Raw genomic sequence first — 24,965 nt, 5'->3', positions numbered from 1 at the left:
AACAAAGCCTCTGACAAAGCTCCTGATTGAATAACAAAGTAAATACTTGCTCCAAACTTAATGAAATAATAAACAACTTGCATTTATGTAGCACCTTTAATGTAGTAAAATGCCCCAAGGTGCTTCACAGGAACGTAATCAAACTGTATCAAACAGAGTCACATAAGGAGAAATTAGGAGAAAGCTTGGTCAACAAGGTAGCTTTTACAGAGCATCTTAAAAGGAGGAGAAAGAAGTTTAGGGAGGGAATGCCAAAGCTTACAGCCTTGATAGCTGAAGGCACAGCACCAATGGTTGAGGGATTAAAATCAGGGATGCTCAAGAGGCCAGAATTAGAGAAACGCAGATAAAAAAGGCTACTTTACCACAACCTCTCACTTCATTTTCATCCACTTCTCCCACACAGATGACACCACAGTTAAGTAGATGATTTGGTCATTACTAACAGCGTAGCTTGGGCAATTTAAAAAAAATTAATTCATGGGATATGCCCATCCCTAATTGTCCTTTAGGTGGTGGTGAGCTGCCTTGAACCACTGCAGTCAGTGTGGTGAAAGTACTCCCACAGTGACTTTGTCATAGTGGTTTGGTACAACTGAGTGGCTTGCTAGGCCATTTCAGAAGGCAGTTAAGAGTGGCTCTGAAGTCACATATAGGCCAAACCAGGTAAGGACAGCGGGTTTCCCTCTCTAAAGGGCATTAGTGAATCAGATGGTTTTTATGACAATCTGGTAGCTTCATGGTCACCATTGCTGATACTAGCTTTTTGTTCCAGATTTATTTAATTAATTGAATTTAAATTCCCTAGCTGCCAGTAGGATTTGAACTCACATCTCCAGATTATCAGTCCAGGCCTCTGGCTTACTAGTCCAGTAACATAATTACAATGCTGCTGTTCCCGATGATTATTCACCAATTTTTATATTTTTCACTGGGAGAAGCAATAACTCATCACTTTACTCACTTAAAAGTGGGATGAATTAATTTACTACAAAGAGACATAGTTGGGATCTGGCAGTGTGTGAGTCTGCAGTCAAGCTCCTAAAACAGCACCGGTCAGGTCCCATAAAATCTCCCTTTAATTCAGTATATAATCAAGCAATGGGTACTACTGCTACAAACTGTCACTTACTACACTGAGCACGTTCACCAAGCCGATTGATTTCAGTGGTAACAGATTGGAAATAAGTTTAAAAACTGTTACCAACTGAAATTAATCTTTTTGATTTAGCTATTGATGCCAGTGTCGGCCTTGGCTCAGTGGTAGCTCTGTCACACGGTTGTTGGTTCAAGCCTCACTGCAGAGATTTCAGCATTTAATCTAGGCAGTACTGAGTGAGTGCTTTGGATGAGATGTTAAACCTCTGCCCTCTCAGGTGGGCATAAAAGGTTTCCATGGCACGATTTGAAGGAAATGGGGACAAATGGTTTCCTGGCCACCATTTAAACTTCAACCAACATCATAAAACATCTGGTCATTTATCTCATTGCTGTTTGTGAAACTTTACAAATTGGCTGCTCATTTGCCTACAAAAGACTATGTAAGTGGTTGTGAGGCTCTTTGGTGCTAAACAAGTGCAAGTTTAATTTATTTTCGTATTGGCTAAAAAGTTGGCCTCTGCCAAACTTTCCAGGAAAGAATCACATAATGACTGCAGTCACACTTCCCTTTCTGCCACTTGTGCATATTTACAGGCAGTTAAGTACTGATCAAATGCATTGGCCACTGTAGAACCCACCCATTATCAAGTCCCATGTTTGATTCCATATCTGTTTTTTTGGTCGGAGTTGCAACTGGCATGCCGACTTGTCTCAAAGTACTTTATTATACTTTACAAGTCACAAAGATATTGGAGAATCTTAGATGACCTGTAACAACTCCCAAAGTTGCATTGTAGCATGGCCGTTTAGGCAAACTTTCCAACTGCACTGCCCCAAAGTGTCAGGAACTGGCACAGATGATCCAAGTTCTGCCTTAATAACTTGTAAAGGTACTGACTTTTGGGGTGAGGAACAGCAAGCAAAGAAAAATCAACCAGGGATTCCAAATCTTGATAGCTAGCCAGTGACCTCTGCTGGAATCTGCACACGTGTAGACAGCTCTCAGAACAGGTAGCATGGCAGAGATCTTCCCCATCAGAGCAAAGTACAGGTTAATGAGGCAACACGACTTAGAGACAGGCTTTAATTTGTCGCAATAATTCTTTAAATATGTACAGTTTCAAAGAATATAAATACAAAGTCCTATTACAGAACCTTAAGTATCAACTGTTAGACTCGACTCTTAATATGGTTTCTGATGCATTGAGATTGCTCAGTTCTTGTCCAACCTCACTAGACAAGGGGAGATCTCATGATAGGATTTGTGCAATTTATAAAATGCACCTGACCACAATGGCACAGGTACCAGCTAATTTGTGGTACAACTGGACCTGAGTGCGTAGCCATTGGACATTCCTTGCTTGCTTACTCTCCCAGAGTAACAGAATTTGGACTCAAGTCAGTGCCCATGTTTTGGGAGAAACAGAAAGGCCGATTTCACCCCTCCCCACCATCCATTTCGGTCATTATTTTTTTGGCTAGTCATCTTTTATTACACACCCTTAGGCCACTAACCATAATGGATGCAGCTCCAACATGAAGGGATCAGGAATACTGATCACCACATATCCAGAATGACTGGAAAGCTTAGTCATTAATCTGCCATTATTGACCCATGTTGATGAAAGACAATTCCAGTTACTTGTCAAATGTCAGGTTCTTTTCCCTCACTTACGAATGTGATGCCTTGGTCCCACTTGGCATTCGGTCTAGACATCTGGTCAATGACTGATGGCATACCCAGAGACAGATCGTCATTGAACTAAAAAGTAGTTACCATGTTGTTGGGAAGGGAGCATTTAACCTTAAACTTTGAAGCAAACAACAGCAATTAAAAATTAAGAATCAGAAATAAAATTGTATGTCAGCATGAATTTGGTTATCCATTTACCAAGCAGGCATCCAGGGCACATCATACAGTGTCTTATTTTAGTTCATTACTGCCTCCAACAGTCAAACCCTCTGTAGAAGTCAATATTGGTTGTTTATAATCACAAGAGCTGAAGACTCCCAGTAACCTGATTGACTAGCTTCTCCTCGCCCATGACTGCCAGGACTGTGCGAGATCCAGCTACAATCTGATTGAGGAAAAAAAAGAGGTTAGTCATCATAAACACAAATGCATACCAATGGTGTTAAAAATATTTTTCTTCACACCAAATTTCTCCCTTCCCACATACACTATTGGGATAAGATTCCACTGTCCCTAATCACCCGCTGGTACCTCACCAGAATGCCCATGATTCACATGTGCCCAGGTAGTAAATATCAGCAGGTTTTCCTACTGGGCAGGGGCGGGGGGGGGGGGGGGGGGGGAAAGAGAAAGAGAAAAGCATGTCGCAGCTGAGTCAAACCCTGGACTTCTCCTGACATCTATATAAGCAAACTTTAGTAAGAGTTGTGGGATCGCCACAAGGAACCCTGGTTGAATTCCCCTCCTTAACCCAGTAGCACTCGTAGCATATATGCCTCCACTCTAGTTGAGATCAATTTCCTTATATAAAACTGGCAATCAAACTTAGAACATATTAGGTCTGTATGGCTCAATACGTTACTGAGCCACAATGGGAGCCCATTTTAACTTTTCAGAGATCAGTCAGTGAATAAATGTAACGTGTTGCAGTACGGAGTTATACGGATCAGAAAAGTACCAGGTTTATACTGAACTATTCCTGCGAATGGTAGCATAGTGGTTAAATTATAGGACTACTAATCCACAGGCCTGGACTAATGATTCAGAGACGCAAGTTCAAATCCCACCACAGCAACTGTAAAATTTAAATAAAATGTAAATAAAAATCTGGACAAAAAAAAGCTAGTACCAGATTGAACCCCTCAAAACTGACACACTTATCCGGCAACCTCCCTTGTACGGCATCATTCCTGGCCCGGAGAGGCGCATGCACAGAACGCGACCAGGTCATTGACAGCAGCGCTGTCAGCATTACCCTTTATGGGCGTTTAATACAACAGCCTTTAAATCTTTCTTTCCACCTCACCACTCCCCCACCCAACGGTCACTGGGCCCGAAATGCTGCGCAGTAGGCTTCTGCACAATGTTGTCAGCAGTGGGTGAATCGGGACTAAATGCTAATCAGTAGCCTTCTGTGCAGCGCATGCGCAAATTCCGGTTTCGGGTCGGGACGCCATCTTGTGAGGGGACGTTCAATAAAGCAGCACGGAGAAGGAGCGTGGCGGGAGTTTTGGAGCCGGAGCATGGCGGAGGCGGTCAGGAACACGGGCGCTGTCATCAGGACTGGGTAAGTCTAGGGTCGGCGTGACCTCCCATCATCCAGCAAATTATCGAGGGTGCTGGACAAGAGAGGTTCAATCTGTGTAATGGTTACCATGAAACTATCGGATTGTCGTAAAAACCCATCTGGTTCACTAATGTCCTTTGGGGAAGGAAATCTGCCGTCCTTAGCCAGTTGGGCCTATATGTGACTTCAGATTAACTCTTAACTGTCCTAGCAAGCCACTCAGTTGTTTAAAAAAAACGGATGGACCATCCGGCATTGACCTTGGCACCGGACACGACAATGGCACACCCGGCCCAGTCGATCCTGCAAAGTCCTCCTCACCAACATCTGAAACCTTGTGCCAAAATTGTTAGAGCTGTCCCGCAGACTAGTCAAGCAACAGCCCGATATGGTCATACTCACAAAATCATACCTTTCATCCAATTTCCCAGACTTCTCCATCACCACCCCGAGGTATGTCCTGTCCCACCAGAGATAGCAGCACAGTGGTACACAGTCGTAAGTCTTCAATATTGTTTCCGGACCCAACGAAGTCTCATGGCTTCAGGTCAAGCACGGGCAAGGAAACCTCCTACTGATAACCACAATCACCCTTCCTCAGCTGGCGAATCAGTACTCCATGTTGAACACCACTTGGAAGAAGCACTGAGAGTAGCAAGGGCACGGAATGTACTCTGGGTGGGGGACTTCGTTAACACTACTAATAACGAGCTGGCCGAATCCTGAATGACATAGCTACCAGACTGGGCCTGCAACAGGCAGCGAGAGAACCAACACAAGGGAAAAACCTACTTGACTTTGTCCTCACCAATCTAACTGTCACAGATGCATCTGTCCATGACAGCATTGGTAGCAGTGACAACCGCACTATGCACACCCTCCATCGTGTTGTGTGGCACTACCACCATGCAAAATGTTATAGGTTCAGAACAGATCTAGCAGCTCAAAACTGGGCATCCATGAGGCCCTGTGGGCCATCAGCAGCAGCAGAATTCTATCTGTAGCCTCATGACCCGCCCTCACTCTACCATTACCATCAAGCCAGGGCACTAACCCTGGTTCAATGAGGAGTGTAGAAGAGCATGCCAGGAGCAGCACCAGGCGTACCTAAAAATGAGGTGCCAACCTGGGGAAGCTGCAATACAGGAATGCATGCAATGCTAAATAGTGGAACCAGCATGCTATAGACAAGGCTAAGCCATCTCACAATCAATGGATCAGATCAAAGTTCTGCACTCCTGCCACATCCAGTTGTGAATGGTGCTGGACCATTAAACAACTAACAGGGGGAGGTTGCTCCATGAATATTTCCAGCCTCAATGATAGCGGAGCCCAGCACGAGTGCAAAGGGCAAACCAGAAGTGCCGAGTGGATAATCCATATCGGCCTCCTCCTGAGGCCCCCACCATCACAGAAGCCAGTCTTCAGATAATTCGATTCACTCCACATGAGATCAAGAAACGGCTGAGCACACTGGATACAGCAAAGGGTATGGGCCCCGACAACATCCTGGCTGTTGTGCTGAAGACTTGTGCTTCAGAACTAGCTGCACCTCTAGCCAAGCTGTTCCAGTACAGCTACAACACTGGCATCTATATGACAATGTGGAAAATTGCACAGGTATGTCCTGTCCACAAAAACAGAACAAATGTAATCCAGCAATTATTACTCCATCAGCCCACTCTCAATTATTAGCAAAGTGATGGATCGGGTGTCGACATTGCTATCAAGCGGCACTTGCTCACCAATAATCTGTTCACTGATAGGATAACTCGACTGTGGGCCTCATTACAGCCTTGGTCCAAACATGGACAAAAGAGCTGAATTCCAGAGGTGAGGCGAGAGTGACTGCCCTTGACATCAAAGCAACATTTGACAGAGTGTGGTATCAAGGAGCCCTAGTAAAACAGCAGTCAATGGGAAAACTCTTCACTGGCTGGAGCCTTACCTCGCACAAAAAGGAAGATGGTTGTGGTGGATGGAAATCAATTATCACAGCCTCAGGGCAGTGTCCTAGCTCCAACCATCTTCAGCTGCTTCAATGACCTCCCCTCCATCATAAGGTCAGAAGTGGGGATGTTCGCTGATAACTGCATAGTGTTCAGTGCCATTTGCAACTGTGAAGCACTCAGTGCTTACATGCAGCAAGACCTGGATGACATTCAGGTTTGGGCTGGATAAGTGGCAAGTAACATTCACATCACACAAGTGCCAGGCAATGACTATCTCCAGCAAGTGAGAGTCTAACCACGGGCCCATGACATTCAACAAATCCACTACCATCGACATCCTGGGGATCACCATTGACCAGAAACTTAACTGGACCAGCCACATATATACTGTGACAACAAGAGCAGGTCAGAGGCTGGGTATTCTGCGGCGAGTGTCTCACCTCCTGATGCCACAAAGCCTTTCCACCATCTACAAGGCACAGTCAGGAGTGTGATGGAATACTCTCCACTTGCCTGGATGAGTGCAGCTCCAGCAACCGCCAAGAAGCTCGACACCATTCAGGACGAAGCAACCCACTGATTGGCACCCAATCCACTACCTTCAACATTCACTCCTTCCACCATCGGCATATCGTGACTGCAGTGAGTACCATCTACAAGATGCACTGCAGCAACTCACCTAGGCTTCTTCAGCAGCACCTCCCAAATCCGCAACCTCGATCACCTAAAAACACAAGGGCAGCAGGTGCATGGGACCACCACTACCTCGAAGTTCCCCTCCAAGTCACACACCATCCTGACTTGGAAGTAAATCGCTGATCCTTCATCGTCGCTGGGACAAAATCCTGGAACTCCCTCCCCAACAGCACTGTGGGAGTACCTTCACCACACGGACTGCAGCGGTTCAAGGCGGCTCACCACCACCTCAAGGGCAATTAGGGATGGACATTAAATTCTGGCCTTGCCAGCGATGCCCACATCCCATGAATGAATAAAAAAGTTGATCTCAGCTGAGGTAGCACTATCGTTAACCTCCATTGTCCCAGAGTTTTGGAGGGGTTAAAAAGCCAGACATCCCACCCGATTGCTGTATATTTGACAGGGGCTGGGCTGTCATGCATCATGTGGTTCATTCATAAGTCGAAGCTCGTACATCTGGAATAGCCACTTGGGTGACATGGAAAACTATAATCACATGTGGAACCACCATGTAGTATGAAATAGCACCTTCAGAACAACTTTACACTGAGAAACTCATGTGCACAACCCTAAAGTTATTTTACCGTGGGTAATGATGGTGAACTGTCAGCGTCGTGGTTACTACCCCTCTGAAACGGACCGTAACTTCAGGATGTAGCGCATGTGCATTCAAAAGCGGAAATCCTGACGTTGCAGTCATTCACTGCGCCGACATTGACTGCGCTGTGGACACCACCGCACCATCCCTTCCTAATCGTCAAATCAGTGGAACTGACGAAAGCTTGAACTTTTCCATGCTAATATCGCCATTAAATACCCATTAAATGTTAATCCTTGTTGGAATAGGTGTAACTGGGATTTTAACAGCATATTCTGGCCCTGAAAAAATAATTTTAATTGTGGAGTATCAAATTTCTCCAATATAATAAAAATTAAAATCTTGAAAAAATAACTTTTTTAAAGTTTGTTCATATTTCAGCTACTTAACCTATGTATGTCCCAATCTTTATTTCGCTCTAACATTTTTCAAAAGTGTAGTTAATTCAGTGCTTTTCATTTCCTGGTTTGTTTTGTGAGAATTCTTCAATATGATTGGCTGCTTAGACAGATTGTTGATGTTACTGCAGCTCTTTGCAGGGGATTCCCATTACACAGTGCAATAATCAATTGCATGTCGAGAAAGGTAAACTTCTCGCCACAGAGAGTGCGAGATATCTGTGAGCTGTGTTTCTCGAGGTCAGTGGCAAACGCCTTAACTTCACCGCTGACTGAAAATCACGGTCCATTACTTATGGCTCACAATTGTGAGAAACAGTTAAGTTTATAATCCACTGAAGGAAACAATACTGTTTACCTGGGTTATTCCTGCATCCTGTACCAGGTAGTTTGGCAGCTTCAGGCGGCAAGCCTGTTCTTGTAACTCTAGGATGTGCCCAGTGCTCAGCCCCTTCAATACAATCTTCTTACCTCTGAAAAACAGATATTCAGTGAACTGATACAGGAGCTAAAAGCCAAGAGTCACTTAGCAGGACAGGAAGAATAAATATTGCCCAGATGCAATGACAGTCACTTCCACACTTTTGCTCCTACTATTTTCAGGGAGAGAAAGTAATATAAAAGGAAGCACCTCTCATTTGCTGTCATTTCACCTTGTTCTGTTCATTTAAGAACACAAGAACATAAAGAAATAGGTACAGGAGTAGGCCATATGGCCCCTCGAGCCTGCTCCGCCATTCAATAAGATCATGGCTGATCTGATCATGGACTCGGCTCCACTTCACCAACTGATTTCATTAATTTACTGCAGCTAAACCAAAATCATATTCTGGACTACATAGCCATCCATGGGAAATGTAAACAGCACTTGAGAGTAGAGGTACCCCAGGTAGAGAATAAAAGGTCCTGTTTTGTCCCAAGTCCCCAGAATGCTGTACTGTGCAGTGCTTAACATTATACCCTCATTGTCATAATTTAATATTGAGCAGTTAGGATACAAACCAGCTCTACAGGTGTAGAACTTGTGCTAGGTCAATCTTACTTTTGTTTCTTCAGATCCAGGACATCTCAAAATGTGAGGATTCTGCATTATCTGGTCAGCCAAGTGCTGTATTTACTTCATTACTGGCGCAATCCAACAGTAACAATTCCTCTTTTAAATTAAAAACAGAGCACTGCCAATTTTCTATAAATTAACAACCCACTAACGAAATTTCAGGAACACATGGCTTTGACATATATAATTTCAGAGAATGCAATTTTATCAGCAAGCCTCCAATTATGGAGAAAAGTAGGTATCCTACTTTTCGTTGAGGGATTCCCCTCCCTCATGTCCTTTAAGCATCACTTGCATTGCTAGAAAGCAAGCTATATTCATGTGGTAGATGATGTAATGTCAACATGTTGCAGTGTTAGTAAATCACATTTCTTTCCTTGCAAGCAAAGAAAATGACGACAAATCAGTGAGACAGTAACAGGTCACTGAAATATAGCTGAGATCATGATTGAAGTAACAAGTTGGGAAGGGGAAAAACTACTGCTTCTCTCCGGACTTGCAAGTAACAGAACAGCGGTAGTGTTACGAAGCATGCTGCACAGTTGTTAGCTCATAGTCCCTGGAAAATCAATCATAAAAAGGTGCAGAATTTAGTGAACATCTCAGAGGACCAGAAAAACAGGTTTACGCTACAATATGAACTTAATAAGAATGTGTACATGACATGGCATGGATATCGAACAGAGTTCAGTCAGGTTCACAGCAACATTTGAAGCAGACGCCTGCTATTAGCCTTGCCTTTCCCTGGTACTGCAAAATTTGGTCTCAATTACTTCACAGCTCCCTCTAGTGACAGCTAAGGAAGATTATGTTAATAATGGAGGAGCTCTCCATTTGGATTTACTATAAACCAGGCACGAATATTTTGTGCGCCCCAAACTACCAGCGTAAATTTAATTTTACAAACAGATTTTGTCCTTTGTATTCTGATTCACACCTTCCAGCAACTTGGCAGCACAGTTCTAGTTAACCATTCATCAAAGTAACCAAAGTTAACGATCCTTCATAGTTCTCTCTTCCCTAAATTATGCACAATGAGTATTTCCACACACATTATATAAATACAAGTAGTTGTTGTTGAATATCCCTCTATGACACAGGCCCATATTAATTGCCAGTACTACTCACCCATCGTTGTCCCATGTTCTCAACATCTGTTGCCAGCTGTCGGACTCCTCCATCATCATCTGATACAAGCCTACAGCAGCATGGGCCACCTGTGCTGCAACCTGCAGAGTTGTACACACCTTTAGAAAATTGCTTCAATGAGACGCCCTGACCTACACTGAAAGCAAGATTAGAATACACACACACTGTGGTGGGCCTTCTTTAACTGCTGCAACACGCAACACACACACACACACACACACACACACACACACACGGTGGTGGGCCTTCTTTAACTGCTGCAATCCATGTGGTGTTAGGGAGTTTCAGGATTTTGCTCTAGTGACTATGAAGGAATGACGATAAATGTCCAATTGTTCATGTAAGAGCCTACATGGTGTTAGCAGACTGTGAAGAACACTGCAACAAAGTTTGATCTCATCTTCACCTGATGGCCACAAAGATGCTGTTCCAACATGGCTCCATGGATAGCAGTTAGGAACAGGAACCATTAATTTCCTCCTTCCCAGTGATTGCCAAGGATAATTGTACCCTACCCAACATCATTGTGGCATTATCATCATCACAAGGCGATTCAGGGCAACTAGGGACAGGCAATAAATGCAGCACTGCCCACATCCAGAGAACAAATACAAATAGCCCCAACTGCTAGCTAACCTCATAGCAGAGATGTTCTTGATCTATATTGCTCATCAGCAGAATGGACAGTTTTAGTCATCTGAGGAGTTTGAAAAATGGTTTCTGAAGTCCAAAATATGATCACATGACCTTAAACACTTACCACAAACCATTACCATGTGTAAAGCACATTCTCTCAAGAAGTGAGCTCCTGATCTCAGCAATGTGGTCATAAGATGGACCATGGTTGAGGAATTCCCCAGACATTGTGGCCTGAATGAATTATGAGGCTTTGTGAAATGGCCCAATCACTTAACACAAAGCCAACAGTGTCACTCTATACACGGAAGTTACAGCATTCATCTAACAGTTACTGTTACTGCATCTGAACTGCTGCATTGTTGGAGGGATTGATAGTGCCTCATTTCTGTATAATAGATAACATGGTTACTTGCAGCAATCATCCTTATTAAAATCCAAACTCAATAATTCTAATTTTGTGCTGTTTATTTCCATCCCATCTTTCAGACAAGTCATCAAAAATATGCAAATGATGCATTCCCCACAATTTCTAGCTGACAAAATCAATGTTTCTTTCAAAAAGAGCATAAGATGTGATTTAAAAACTGAGACATATGGCGTCAACTTCAACCATTGAAACCAAATTTATATTCACCCTTTGAGAGACTAGAATTTTTTTTAATAGAATTTAAATACATTTAGAAATTAAAGCAACATTTTTATTAAATGGATGGATCACATTTGTCACTTTGAACACAGAAGTAGTATGTCTGACGCACACACAGCACTGCACTACATTTGCAGCTACACCCGCTCGATTTTAGTTAAAATGGCGCAAAAACAGTATGGTGGGACAAAACTCTAAAGACCAAGCTGGGTATCTTGGGGGGTGGTGACGCAGGGAGGAAGTCTGTTATGTGCATTGGCCAGTTTGAGTGGAACAGGTCACCTTCCCAGCCTGACAAAGGGGTACAGTATCTAGAGAACTAGAATACGTTTATATCCAGAGTACTAGAATACAAGGAGGTAGAAGTTACACTGCAGCTCTAACAAAACCCTGGTTAAACCACACCTGGCGTACTGTGAGCAGTTCTGGGCACCACACTGAAGGATGAATATATTTGGCCTTAGAGGGAGTGCAGCGTACATTTACCAGAATAATACCTGGAGGACGAAATTGACCCTTTTTGAGGCACTAACTGGGCACAGTGGCCTTTTCGTCCCACAGCGGGCAGCGTTAGTGCCTTGAGCGAAATTGCCCGAGATTTGGGGGGCGATTTGCCGGTAGTGCCACGCCCTGTGCCAGCGTGCAACAGCAATGTCATCATCGTCGTACGCGCCAAATCCTTTGTGCTCTGCGGGTCAGCCTCTTCGGTCGGCCCGACAATGGCGGCTCTTGCCTCAGCCGGGCCACCATCATGCAGCCCAGCACTCCCTTTTGGGTGCCAGGCCGCTGGCCTGGTCGAGCGCGTCCCTGATAGCCCAGTGGCGGCCACCAAAGAGCCTGCAAAGTGCGCAGCGGCCCTTCCCTTTAACCGAAGGCAAGGCGTGTTGTAGCGCCAGCTTCCGCGGAGCCTCTGCGTAGTGCTGACCTCTACAGCGCGGCGCTAAACACAGCTTCACGTTGATGGCTCTCCAACGAGGTGGAGTGCCTGAGACAGCACTCTGCCTCATTTGAGGGGTGCAAAGCCCAATTGCACGCCAGGAGCGGGTCTTCCGGACTGGGCGGTAAAAGACTCCGGCCTGGAAGCTTACTCCCCCAAACGGGGGCATGGGGGAATTTCGGTCCCCTGGACTCTAAGGGTTAAATTACAAGGCGAAATTACACAAACTTGGATTGTATTCCCTGGAATTTAGAAGTTTAAAGGGTGATCTGATCGAAGTTTTCAAGATATTAAGAGAAACAGATAGAGGAGAGAGAAACTATTTCTGTTGGTTAGGAGTCTAGGACTGGGGAGCATAATCTAAAAATTAGAGCCCAACATTTCAGGAGTGAAATTAGGAAACATTTCTATACACAAAGGGTGGTAGAAGTGGGACCTCTCTTCTGCAAAACAGCAATTGATGCTAGATCAATTTTTAATTTTAAAATCGGAGTTTGGTAGCTTTTTGTTAACTAAAGGTATTAAGGGATATCGGCCAAAGGTGGAGTTAGGCCACATATCAGCCATGATCTCACTGAATGGCGGAACAGGCTTGAGGGGCTAAATGGCCTACTCCTGTTCCTATGTACAAATTATGACTATGGGTCCCAATACATTAACGTATCATTGCTTTTTAAACACTTCAATATTTCAGCATTTGGAGGTTTTTTTCTTTTCATCTTTGATAGTGCTCAGTGGGTGAAGAAAATGGAGAAATCAAAATTAAAAGATAGAGGAGGTAAGAAAAAAAGCAATCCATTTAAGTTTTAAGCCTTCCAATGGGGAAAAAAAAATCTACTTTCAGGATTCTATATTCACATGGAGAACCAGGATATGAAATTCAGCATCACAGTTGCAAATTCACAGTAAAAAAGGGTAGGTATTACGATTCTATCTATAATAAAATCATCTAGTAAATAAAATTAAACAAAATCTATTATTTCAACCAGAGTATAATTCTGCTAATCTGTAATGGCCACTATTTTGTCTGTGGGTGGCCGAGGAGACTACAGATAAGAGTTCCATTCTATCTGCAGTCAGACCCCAGGCAACATATGCGGCAGACACAATGGATTCGGCATCACAACTGTCACTTTGACTACCTGGAGAGCAGAATCTAGTATTGATTCCAAGATGTCCTCTCGAGGAACAACAGCATTTTAAATTTACATTCAAATATGTTTATTTTAATAGCTACAGCTTTAAGATTTCCAAATTACAGAACATTAATTAAGGGTTTATTTTTAGTGTAGTCCATGCCTTTCCTTTGGGATAAGAGAGTCAAGAACATTGTACCTTTCCGATTCCCATGGTCAATTCCAAGTTTACTACGAACACCATCTTATATGCATAGGTCAAAGATTCATCAACCTCAAATCCAGAAAACATCTGAAAATTAAAATGTGAAAAAATTAGATGGAACTGCTATCCTTGGCTTTTCATTTTCCACATACAGCAATACAAATATCACAATAGGAGATTATTGACAATTTGAACAAGGAGATGTTTGGTTTAAACTGTAATATTTTTAATATTCAAGGTTTTAAGCATTAATTGACAAGTACAGCAACCCCACCTAGTTCTTTTAACAGAGGGATAGGCTGGAGCTGTCTCAACTAAAATAAGCCAGTTATTGAGGCTTTTTTCCATAATGATGTGGGGCAATAGTTGAATTATTAGGACATTTCTGGTAGACATTTACACACAATGTTGAGGGGGATTTCACAGCATGGTGGTCTAGTTAGGTCTCACATCCAGGAGGTCAATAGGCAGATGATTGGCAGCTTGCTGGCTAGTCCCGAGACCCAGAGAGCTGGGATGGGAGGATAGGTTGACTTCTTGTCCAGAGGTGTTAATACGGATTCTTTTTCCCTCAATCGGTTTCAGCAAATACACTGACGCGAACACCTTGCCTTTTCTGTAAAGGACCTTTATTGAAAATTCTCCGGCCGGGACTTATCAAGACAAAGGGACACTCTCAATCAGAGCCTGTTTACCTTCCCCTGGACAAGCCCCTTTACAGCGCGAAAAGCACAGTAGTTATAGAAACATAGAAAGTAGGTGCAGGAGTAGGCTATTCGGCCCTTCGAGCCTGCACCGCCATTCAATGAGTTCATGACTGAACATGCAACCTCAGTACAACAAGGCCCTGTGCAACTGTAGCAATACCTCCCTGCCCCTGTGCTCAAATCCCCTCGCTATGAAGGCCAACATGCCATTTGCTTTCTTAACCGCCTGCTGTACCTGCATGCCAACCTTCAATGACTGATGTACCATGACACCCAGGACTCGTTGCACCTCCCCTTTTCCTAATCGGTCACCATTCAGATAACAGTCTGTCTCTCTGTTTTTACCACCAAAGTGGATAACCTCACATTTATCCACATTATACTTCATCTGCCACGCATTTGCCCACTCACCTAACCTATCCAAGTCACTCTGCAGCCTCATAGCATCCTCCTCGCAGCTCACACTGCCACCCAACTTAGTGTCATCCGCAAATTTGGAGATACAACATTTAATCCCCTCGTCTAAATCATTAATGTACAATGTAAACAGCTGGGGCCCCAGCACAGAACCTTGCGGTACCCCACTAGTCATTGCCTGCCATTCTGAAAAGTACTCATTTACTCCTACTCTTTGCTTCCTGTCTGACAACCAGTTCTCAATCCATGTCAGCACACTATCCCCAATCCCATGTGCTTTAACTTTGCACATTGATCTCCTGTGTGGGACCTTGTCGAAAGCCTTCTGAAAGTCCAAATATACATCAACTGGTTCTCCCTTGTCCACTCTACTGGAAACATCCTCAAAAAATTCCAGAAGATTTGTCAAGCATGATTTCCCTTTCACAAATCCATGCTGACTTGGACCCATCATGTCACCTCTTTCCAAATGCGCTGCTATGACATCCTTAATAATTGATTCTATCAATTTACCCACTACTGATGTCAGGCTGACCGTTCTATAATTCCCTGTTTTCTCTCTCCCTCCTTTTTTAAAAAGTGGGGTTACATTGGCTACCCTCCACTCGATAGGAACTGATACAGAGTCTATGGAATGTTGGAAAATGACTGTCAATGCATCCGCTATTTCCAAGGCCACCTCCTTAAGTACTCTGGGATGCAGTCCATCAGGCCCTGGGGATTTATCGGCCTTCAATCCCATCAATTTCCCCAACACAATTTCCCGACTAATAAGGATTTACCTCAGTTCCTCCTTCTAACTAGACCCTCTGACCCCATTTATATCCGGAAGGTTGTTTGTGTCCTCCCTAGTGAATACCGAACCAAAGTACTTGTTCAATTGGTCTGCCATTTCTTTGTTCCCCATTATGACTTCCCCTGATTCTGACTGCAGCGGACCTACGTTTGTCTTTACTAACCTTTTTCTCTTTACACATCTATAGAAACTTTTGCAGTCCATCTTAATGTTCCCTGCAAGCTTCCTCTCGTACTCTATTTTCCCTGCCCTAATCAAACCCTTTGTCCTCCTCTGCTGAGTTCTAAATTTCTCCCAGTCCCCAGGTTCACTGCTATTTCTGGCCAATTTGTATGCCACTTCCTTGGCTTTAATACTATCCCTGATTTCCCTTGATAGCCACGGTTGAGCCATCTTCCCATTTTTATTTTTACGCCAGACAGGGATGTACAATTGTTGTAGTTCATCCATGTGGTCTCTAAATGTCTGCCATTGCCCATCCACTGTCAACCCCTTAAGTATCATTCGCCAATCTATCCTAGCCAATTCACGCCTCATACCTTCAAAGTTACCCTTCTTTAAGTTCTGAACCATGGTCTCTGAATTAACTGTTTCATTCTCCATCCTCATGTAGAATTCCACCATATTATGGTCACTCTGCCTCAAGGGGCCTCGCGCAACGAGATTAATCCTCTCTCATTACACAGCACCCAATCTAAGATGGCCTCCCCCCTAGTTGGTTCCTCGATATATTGGTCTAGAAAACCATTCCTTATGCACTCCAGGAAATCCTCCTCCACCATATTGCTTGGTTATACATTTTCAAAACAGAACACATTTGATTAGCACTTGGTCTACCCAATCCCTTTCTGCCTTCCTTTCCCCCCCCCCCTTCAGAGTACGTCCAATGGCAGGCAAGAAAGTCCCCCAATTAGGGCTGGTGTCAGGGTCAGGTTAGTTATAGCTTCGCTACGCTGTCTTCCCTTATCAGTAAAGAACCCAATTAGTTTCCCTTCCTCCTTATCAGTAAAAGCCATTACTTTTCTCCTCCTATCTAGGATTGCTTTCTTTCTTTGTGCCGCCTTGCGTCTTTCTCATGACCCGTGTTTAACCTCAACCTCAACTCTTGGTAACCCCTTTTTTTTCCTGTCGATTCTGCAGTTGTCTGCATCTTGACATTTCTTTAGCTATTTTCCCATGATTCCCTATTTCCATCCCTCTGCCACATTTACAATCCTTCTGTATCCATTCTCAGAGGGAACAAAAGAACAAAAAAATAGATGTTCTATGTCAGTTGATAAAATCTACTGGGAGAGAAAGGCAAGGGCTCAGAGAGTCAATAGCAAGTCAGTGAAAGGGTTGGCCAAAAGGAAGTGCTACTCAACCTACTAACTAGGGCAGTGTGGCATGTTTTATTATTTTCTTTGTTACGAGGAAGAACTGAAATTAAGTTAAAGAAAGTAAGATTTGCTGTCGTGGCTACTCTGTACATTCACTTGCTGACTGTAAAATAAAGCAGCTTAACGATTCGTATCAGGCCTCGTCTCACCAAGTGTTAAATCTGTCTGTTTTTCCGAAGACTGAAAAACTACGTATGAGGGCACATACAGGGTTCACACTATCCAGTTCATAGAACAAAGGAGTCTTATTTTTATGCCCTCGGATCATACTATCATAGAAGTAATATGGGGCAATACAGGAGAACTTCTGGGTGTAAGAGGCACGAGATTCGTTTATAGGAGAGACCAATGTTGCTGAACCGGATAGAATATCTAGAGTAGATACACAAATTTGTAACAGCAAGTCAGACATTTTTCTGTCTTGGAAGACTGTATCTTATTTTGCAATTGGGGTGGGACAGGAAGCAGCAACAAAAGAGAAGTCAAAAAAGATTGTAAATAGTAAAATCGGTATTTCATACTCTCAAAACTTTCTCCAATAAATCACCAGAAGGGGGAAATTTTAAAGAAATCAGAAAATGGTATTTGAAAAGTCAGGCAAAAATCCCAAAATAAAGTCGCAGAAAGCTACGGCGCACGCAAAACAAAATCGAAAACGCACAGTATAGTAGAAGTTGCAAAGATTAAGGGTCTCAGTCTGCCCTGTAATGCAATGTCTGCAGCTGAACATGCTTCAGATCCCACATTTACACAGGCAGGATGGATGCTCGCGGAACCTCCCACTGGCCAGAATGCTTTAGTGATACAAAACAAGAAACCACATGACATGAAGGAGAATAATAATGTAGAATGACAAAAAAAAATCATGCATATTAAAATCAGAATATCCATGGAGCCAAGTACAATTCACCTTTTAAAATAGGCTTTAGAATAAAGATTCGTGTCAGAGGCCCCTTTGATTCTCAATGGTTCACTGTTATTTAAATTGTTAAAGGTTTCATTAAAGCTGCTAAAAATAAGCTTTTAATTGGGATCATTGTCCCTACTCTTTTCTGTTCCCTGGACCCATACTGCTCCATATAATCCCCAGAAGGACAATTACACTATGACAACTGCTCCCAATTTAAGCACAAATCTGGTCATATTAAACATACTGTCCATTGACATATTTAAAACCAAACATACTCCTTTCAAGTCGTATCATGACCTTCTAGACTCTTTTAGGATCAGTATTTGTTGCATGAACGTGTCTGCTTCATTTCCCACATTTTTTTTTTTAAACCTTTATGGTCTCAGGATTTCCCTGCAATTTAATGGCATGAATCTGAAAGCTGGTGTGATAGTTGCTCCTTGCTTTAGTTCCCCCAGCAGCACATAGGGCTGAGGCTGCAGCACATTCTGTCCAAGAAACCCATGATTGTAAAATTGGACACAGGATCAGTAATGGGCTGAAAAATACCTTTTTCATGCTGAGAATGGCTTAAGTTAATAAAATATGCCAAAGCTCACCAAATTAGTGCCACAGATGGAAAGAAAAGTTCAGGATTTGTTTTAAAAGTACACGAATGTGTGTTTTGTTTTTAAATGGGTCACATTCATAGCTCGACATGTTGCTTTACAGACATTTCCCCGTCACTGCTTTTTATGAGAAACATCATAAATATGGTCCTTACTTCAAGCTCACTGAAGTAAAACAGAGCAGCAGAATCGCTGGATTGATTCCCAGTTTTAATCAGAGCCTGTGAGCAGAAAGAGAGAAGACACGCTGATTAGCTATTATGCAGCAAAGTGAAGTCACAGCACTACAGACACAATCAACACCCAAGCAGTTTCATGGTGGGGATAAGATCATATAAAGAATCACTTTGATCAACAGTAAATATTTAAATGCTGTAGAAATACAAGGAACTCTCTCCATGAGGGAAGTTCCACCAAAATTATCAAACCAAGTTCACAGTCAGGCAGTCTAGCAAGACACTAAACAAAGACCTGACCAGGAGGGACAGAAGGGAATCGATTGAAACAAACATTTGTATTCAAAGAAAGAACTGTCATTTATACAGCAGCTTACCACATCATCAGTACAACCCGAAGTGCTTCACAGCCAAAGAATCAATGTTATCAACAGACCAGCCGAATTGCACAGTATAGTTCCACAAATAGCAAATGAGATGAATGACCAGCAAAAGAATCAAAGGCGACACAAGAGAAAACTTTTTTTTTTTTTTTTTTTTAAAACGCAGCGAGTGGTTAGGATCTGGAATGCACTGCCTGGAATGGGTGGTGGAGGCAGACTCAATCACAGCTTTCAAAAAGGGAGTTGGATAAGTACCTTAAATAAAATTTTTTGCAGGGCTACCGGGAAAGAGGTGAGTGGGATTAGCTGAGGTGTTCTTGCAGAGAGCTGGCATGGGCTCGACGAGCCAAAGGGCCTTCTTCCATGTTGTAACCATTATATAATTCCCTCAAATCTGCCGTCATCACCCCTCTCCTCAAAAAAACCCTTGATCCCTCCATCCTTGCAAATTACCGCCCCATCTCCAACCTCCCTTTCCTCTCCAAAGTCCTTGAATGTGTTGTCGCCTCCCAAATCCATGCCCATCTTTCCTGCAATTCCATGTTTGAATGCCTCCAATCTGGTTTCCGCACCTGCCACAGTACCGAAACGGCTCTCAAAGTCACAAATGGCATCCTTTGTGACTGTGACAAAGGCAAACTATCCCTCCTCGTCCTTCTTGACTTGCCTGCAGCCTTTGACACGGTTGACCACTCTATCTTTCCCCAAAGCCTTCCACCATTGTCCAGCTGGGTGGGACTGCACTTGCCTGGTTCCATTCTTATCTATCTAATCATAGCCAGAGAATCACCTGCAATGGCTTCTCTTCCTGCCCCCGCATTCTTAAAAAGGCCTTGGAACCCTTTTTCCACCAGGCGAAAGAATCCAATTATCAAGGAAATCAGAACGATTTCTGGTATCCCCCAAGGATCTATCCTTGGCCTCCTCCTATTTCTCATTTACATGTTGCCCCTTGGCAACATCATCAGGTGAATCAGCGTCAGTTTCCACATGTATGCTGATGACGCGCAGCACGACCTCACTACCACTTCTCTCGATCCCTCCATGGTCTCTAAATTGTCAAACTGCTTGTCCGACATCAAGTTCTGGATGAGCAGAAATTTTCTCCAATTGAATATTGGGAAGACCAAAGCCATTGTTTTCAGTCCCCGCCACAAACGCCATTCCCTAACCACTGACTCCATCCCTTTCCCCAACTTCTATCTAAGGCTGAACCAGACTGTTCGCAATCTTGGTGACCCTGAAATGATCTTTCGACCACACATTCGCAGCATAACTAAGACTGCCTATTTCCACCTCTGTAACATCACCCATCTCCTTCCTTGCCTCAGCTCATCCGCTGCTGAAGCCCTCATCCATGCCTTTGTTATCTCTAGACTTGACTATTCCAACACACTCCTGGCTGGCCTCCCACATTCTACCCTACGTAAACTAGAGGTGATCCAAGACTGCCCATGTCCTAACTCGCACCAAGTCCTGCTCACCCGTATCCCCTGTGCTCACTGACCTACATTGGCTTCCAATTAAGCAACGCCTCGATTTCAAAATTCTCATCCTCATTTTCAAATCCTTCCATGGCCTCGCCCCTCCCTATCTCCTCCAGTCCCACAACCACCCCCCCACCTCTCGAAATGTCTGTGCTCCTCTAAATCTGCCCCTGATGAGGATCCCTGATTGTAATCGCTCAACTATTGGTGGCCACCCCTTCTGTTGCCTAGGCCCAATGCACTGGAACTCCCTGCCTAAATCTCTCCACCTCTCTCTCCTCCTTCAAGACGTTCCTTAAAACCAAGCTTTTGATCGCCTGCGCTAATTTCTACTTATACGGCTCGGTATCAAATTATTATCGCATAATACTCCTGTGAAACTCCTTGGGACATTTCACTATGTTAAAGGCGCTATATAAATACAAGTTGTTGTTGTATCATCTATGCTAATCTGTGGTGGTGGTTGAGGAAGGAACGTTGGCCAAGACATTGGGAAAACTCCCCTGTTGTTCTTTGAATAGAGCGATGGGATCTTTTACACCCATCTGATCTGACAGAAGGGGCCTCAATTTAACGTTTCATGCGTGAGCTGGCACCCAACAATGCAGAACCCCCTCTGTACTGCATTGGAATGTCAGTCTAGACAACATGCTGAAATCAGCAAGTGTACCTGAACTCAAAAATTTCTAACTCATTAATAGGTGAAGGAGTAGGCCATTTGGCCCCTCGAGCCTGCTCTGCCATTCAATAAGATCATGGCTGATTTAAAGGAAGAGTGTTCATCCCCCGGGGTGAGTGAAAATGCAAAACTGAACCAAGCTGAAACTTATAAACCCCCTTACAGACATATCCAGACCAGAAAGACCCAAGAAAACAGATCTCATCCCTTTCAACTATCAGAAAAATGATGACTTCAAGCCATCATTCTGCTCCTCCAGCCAACACAACAGTGGTGTTTCTTCACCATCCTTCTCCAGCCACCACATTCTGGGTGATAAGTTTTCACAGATGCTGTTAGTATAACTTATTGATTTGCTAGCTCTGACAAGAGCAGAGATGAATGTAATGGGAGCATTTTCACTCACCCCAGGGGATAAAGTCTCTCTTCCTTTTTGTCAAACAATCCAGGTGAGAACAGATGACAAAACTCACCCAACTGCAGGACACCATATCCAAACCACCAAGTACAAAACCTTACTGATCGTATAAAATATTATTGATCATGTTATATAGAATGGATAACCAAATGTTAAACTAATATGGTTACTTCAGGTATCAGCAGCCATGCTGCCCACCATTATGAAGAATGCCACCACCAAACTCAAAAAATAGGTAGGCATGAAAACAAGCCCATCCTAAAAGAAATCCGTAACACAAACTAAAAACTGCAAATGAAAGAAGACAGGAGTCAGGGCACTGAATATGAAAGCATTTTTGGAGGATATTAAGGGAATCAAAGAATATGGGGATAGTGCAGGACAGTAAAGTTGAGGTAGAAGATCAGCCATGATCTTATTGAATGGCGGAGCAGGCTCAAAGGGCCAAATGGCCAACTCCTGCTCCTATTTCTTGTTATCTTAAGTCAGATGATGATGAATTTGTACAAGGTATTGGTTAGGATACAGTTGGAGTATTGCATATATTCTGGGCATCCCTGGATAGGATGAACATTAGAACAGTGAAAAAGAGTGAAAGAATGTTCTTTAGAATTAAATGTTTATAGTTGTGATGGAAGGCTTTAAACAGTGAAACTTTTCACTGACAATGACGTCTGAGAGATCTAAAAGTGGTTTGTCAGGATAAATAGTGAAAGATATTTTCCATGTTGGCAAATCGAGAACAAGGATTGTCACAATATGAAAAGACTAATTTGAAATAAACTTTTTCACACAATGTATTATCACAAAGTGTTTAGGCAGAGTATAACTTTATTTAAAAGTGAATTGAATAAGTATTTTAAAAGGAAGATAATAAAAAGGATAAATAAAAGGGCAAGGGATTAGAGTAGACTGGTCTAATTGAAGAGCTAACAACAGCACAGGCAAAATAGGATGAATGGCCTTTTCCTGTAATGTAAATTCTATGAATCATTTCACCCACCTCCTTGGCTTTTTCTTCAGAGATACCCAACTCCATCAGTTGCTGTAGAAAAACTGAATTTACTGCCTCTGCCATCTCAGATCCTGGAACATCAGGGGGAAACAAACAAACCATATGAAATATATTGCATACATAAAAGTGAAGAAAAATTTCCTCAGAATTTCAGGTTTCTGCCAGCCCCCTCAGTTTATATCCTGCAGTACATCACATCAAATATACATACTTTATACTCAAAATAAACTAGCAGTTCTTCTGTCGCATTATTCACAGGCCGAGTAGGAGGCAGAACAAGTTATGAAGGAAGAAAAGTTCACAGGTGGAGTCTAGCATAACGGTAATGTTACTGGACTAATGATCCGGAGACGCGAGTTCATAATCCCACCAGGGCAACTGTGGAATTTAAAATCAATTGAACAAAACCGGAATCAAAAAGCTTGTATCAATAATGGTGACCCTGAAACTAGCGGATTGTAGTAAAAGACCCATCTGGCTCACTAATGCCTTTTAGGGAAGGAAACCCGGTCTGGCCTATATGCGAGTCCAGACCCACAGCAATGTGGTTGACTCTGAAGTGGCCCAGCAAGCTATTAGAAGGCGGCACACCACCACTTTCTCATGGGCAATAAATGCTGGCCGTAACAGTGACGCTCACATCCCGCGAATGATTTTTTTTGTAAAAGGTTGAGGTTTATGGGGAGGCAGCTTGATTTACAAAAAGACGGTAGGCATAGCCAGTACAGAAAAGGACACGGGCTGGTTCAGGGCTGCTCCCCGGCTCCTTCCTTCAAACCCAGGGACTGTGGGGCTGCAGCATCAGCATCAGCATCTCCATCTCCATCTCCATCCACCTGCCATTGTCCTGGGGCCACAGGCGCCGCTTTACCATTAATAACAGTGGCACCCCTCCCCCGCTCCAGGAACCGATTAGTATCAATACCTCACAGCCTGCGCATAGATAACAAGGCACCGAAAACAGAAATCGCCGATCACAGATCGATTCACAATCCAGACGGGCCACAGCGGGAAAGTCCGTTTCCTGCCCGACCCTTTAATCCGTCCGGCGGTGCAACCAGCAGTTCCACCAGTTGGTTCCATCCTCTACTCCTCAGCGCCAGAGAAGGATTTCATCCCCTGAATAATGAATTAAATAAATCTTAATGCATATAATAATGTTACTCGTTTACATCATCAACACTATGAACAACGGGAAAATATTTAGAAATTTGCAAGATCATTATTTAAGCACCGATTAATCTTTTGACATAGAGGAGGATGGAAACATGATAAACTGGAATTAGATATTTACTGTTAAATACAAGTGGAGGAGAGTCGCATACTATAAAACCAGGGATTATAAAAATATTTAAAAGCAAAAAATATGCTGCGAATCCGAAAGAAAAACAGAAAATACTGGAAACAGTCAGTGGGCCAGCCAGCATCTATGCAGAAAGACAAAAGGTTAGGTTTACGTGTCAGGTCTTATGAGCCTTGGTCAGAACTGGAAGATGTTACATAGAATTGAACACCTTATTGTTAAGTATGGAAAAACTCCACAAAACTGAGTGCTGTGAGCTAAAATTGATGTGCCTTTAGTCTCTTTAATACAACTCCAGTGTGCCTCAGCAGCATGGCAGACAACCTTTTATACTCCCTTGCACAAGGTGTGCAGGTGACCCTTGGGCCTCCGACAGTTGCGCCCTCTGGTGGCAAGTCTTACACAGTTACAATGTTTACATACATAACATCACTTCCCCTCCCCCCACCCGCCAAAGTCTTTGGCACAAATTATTTACAAGTTGAGACGATCCGGGGCCATACGCTCCCTGGTTGATCGTCTGAGTTCAAACTCTGGCATGGGTGAGTTGGTCGGACCATTACTGTACTGTGGCGTGGCTGGTCTGACAGGACTGTTGGGAATGGTGGATTCATCCTCTTGATTGACAGCGAGGTCGATTTCTGGTTGGGTGTGTGTTGGTGGATCGATGATGGTCATGTCCTCTTCAGGTTGTTCCTGGTTGTCAGTGAACCACAGTTTGGTCTGATCCAAATGCTTTCTGCATGTTTGTCCATTCAGTAGTTTGACTATAAACACTCTATTCCCCTCCTTGGCCAAGACAGTGACAGCAACCCATTTAGGACCATGACCATAATTCAGGACAAACACAGGATCGTTAACGTCAATGTCACGCGATACAGCCGCGCGATCGTAGTACATGTTTTGCCGG

General features: G+C 43.4%; 1 protein-coding gene across 1 annotated transcript; it reads right to left on the bottom strand.

Annotated features, from left to right (window-relative positions):
- Window positions 1-82: 82 nt before the first annotated feature.
- On the bottom strand, window positions 83-23,773 carry LOC139277267 (probable peptidyl-tRNA hydrolase 2). The gene is made up of 7 exons (XM_070895499.1): window positions 23,678-23,773; window positions 22,741-22,823; window positions 18,750-18,815; window positions 13,772-13,864; window positions 10,194-10,294; window positions 8,367-8,481; window positions 83-3,179 (listed from the first exon to the last, which is right to left on the bottom strand). The coding sequence occupies exons 2-7, from the start codon at window positions 22,813-22,815 to the stop codon at window positions 3,093-3,095; spliced, it is 537 nt and encodes a 178-aa protein (XP_070751600.1). The 5' UTR covers window positions 22,816-22,823; window positions 23,678-23,773; the 3' UTR covers window positions 83-3,092.
- Between the last annotated feature and the right edge of the window lie 1,192 nt (window positions 23,774-24,965).

Source organism: Pristiophorus japonicus, chromosome 12 (assembly GCF_044704955.1).
Source record: "Pristiophorus japonicus isolate sPriJap1 chromosome 12, sPriJap1.hap1, whole genome shotgun sequence".
In the NCBI taxonomy this organism is placed as follows: domain Eukaryota; kingdom Metazoa; phylum Chordata; class Chondrichthyes; family Pristiophoridae; genus Pristiophorus; species Pristiophorus japonicus.
This window is presented reverse-complemented; position numbering and strand designations above follow the sequence as displayed.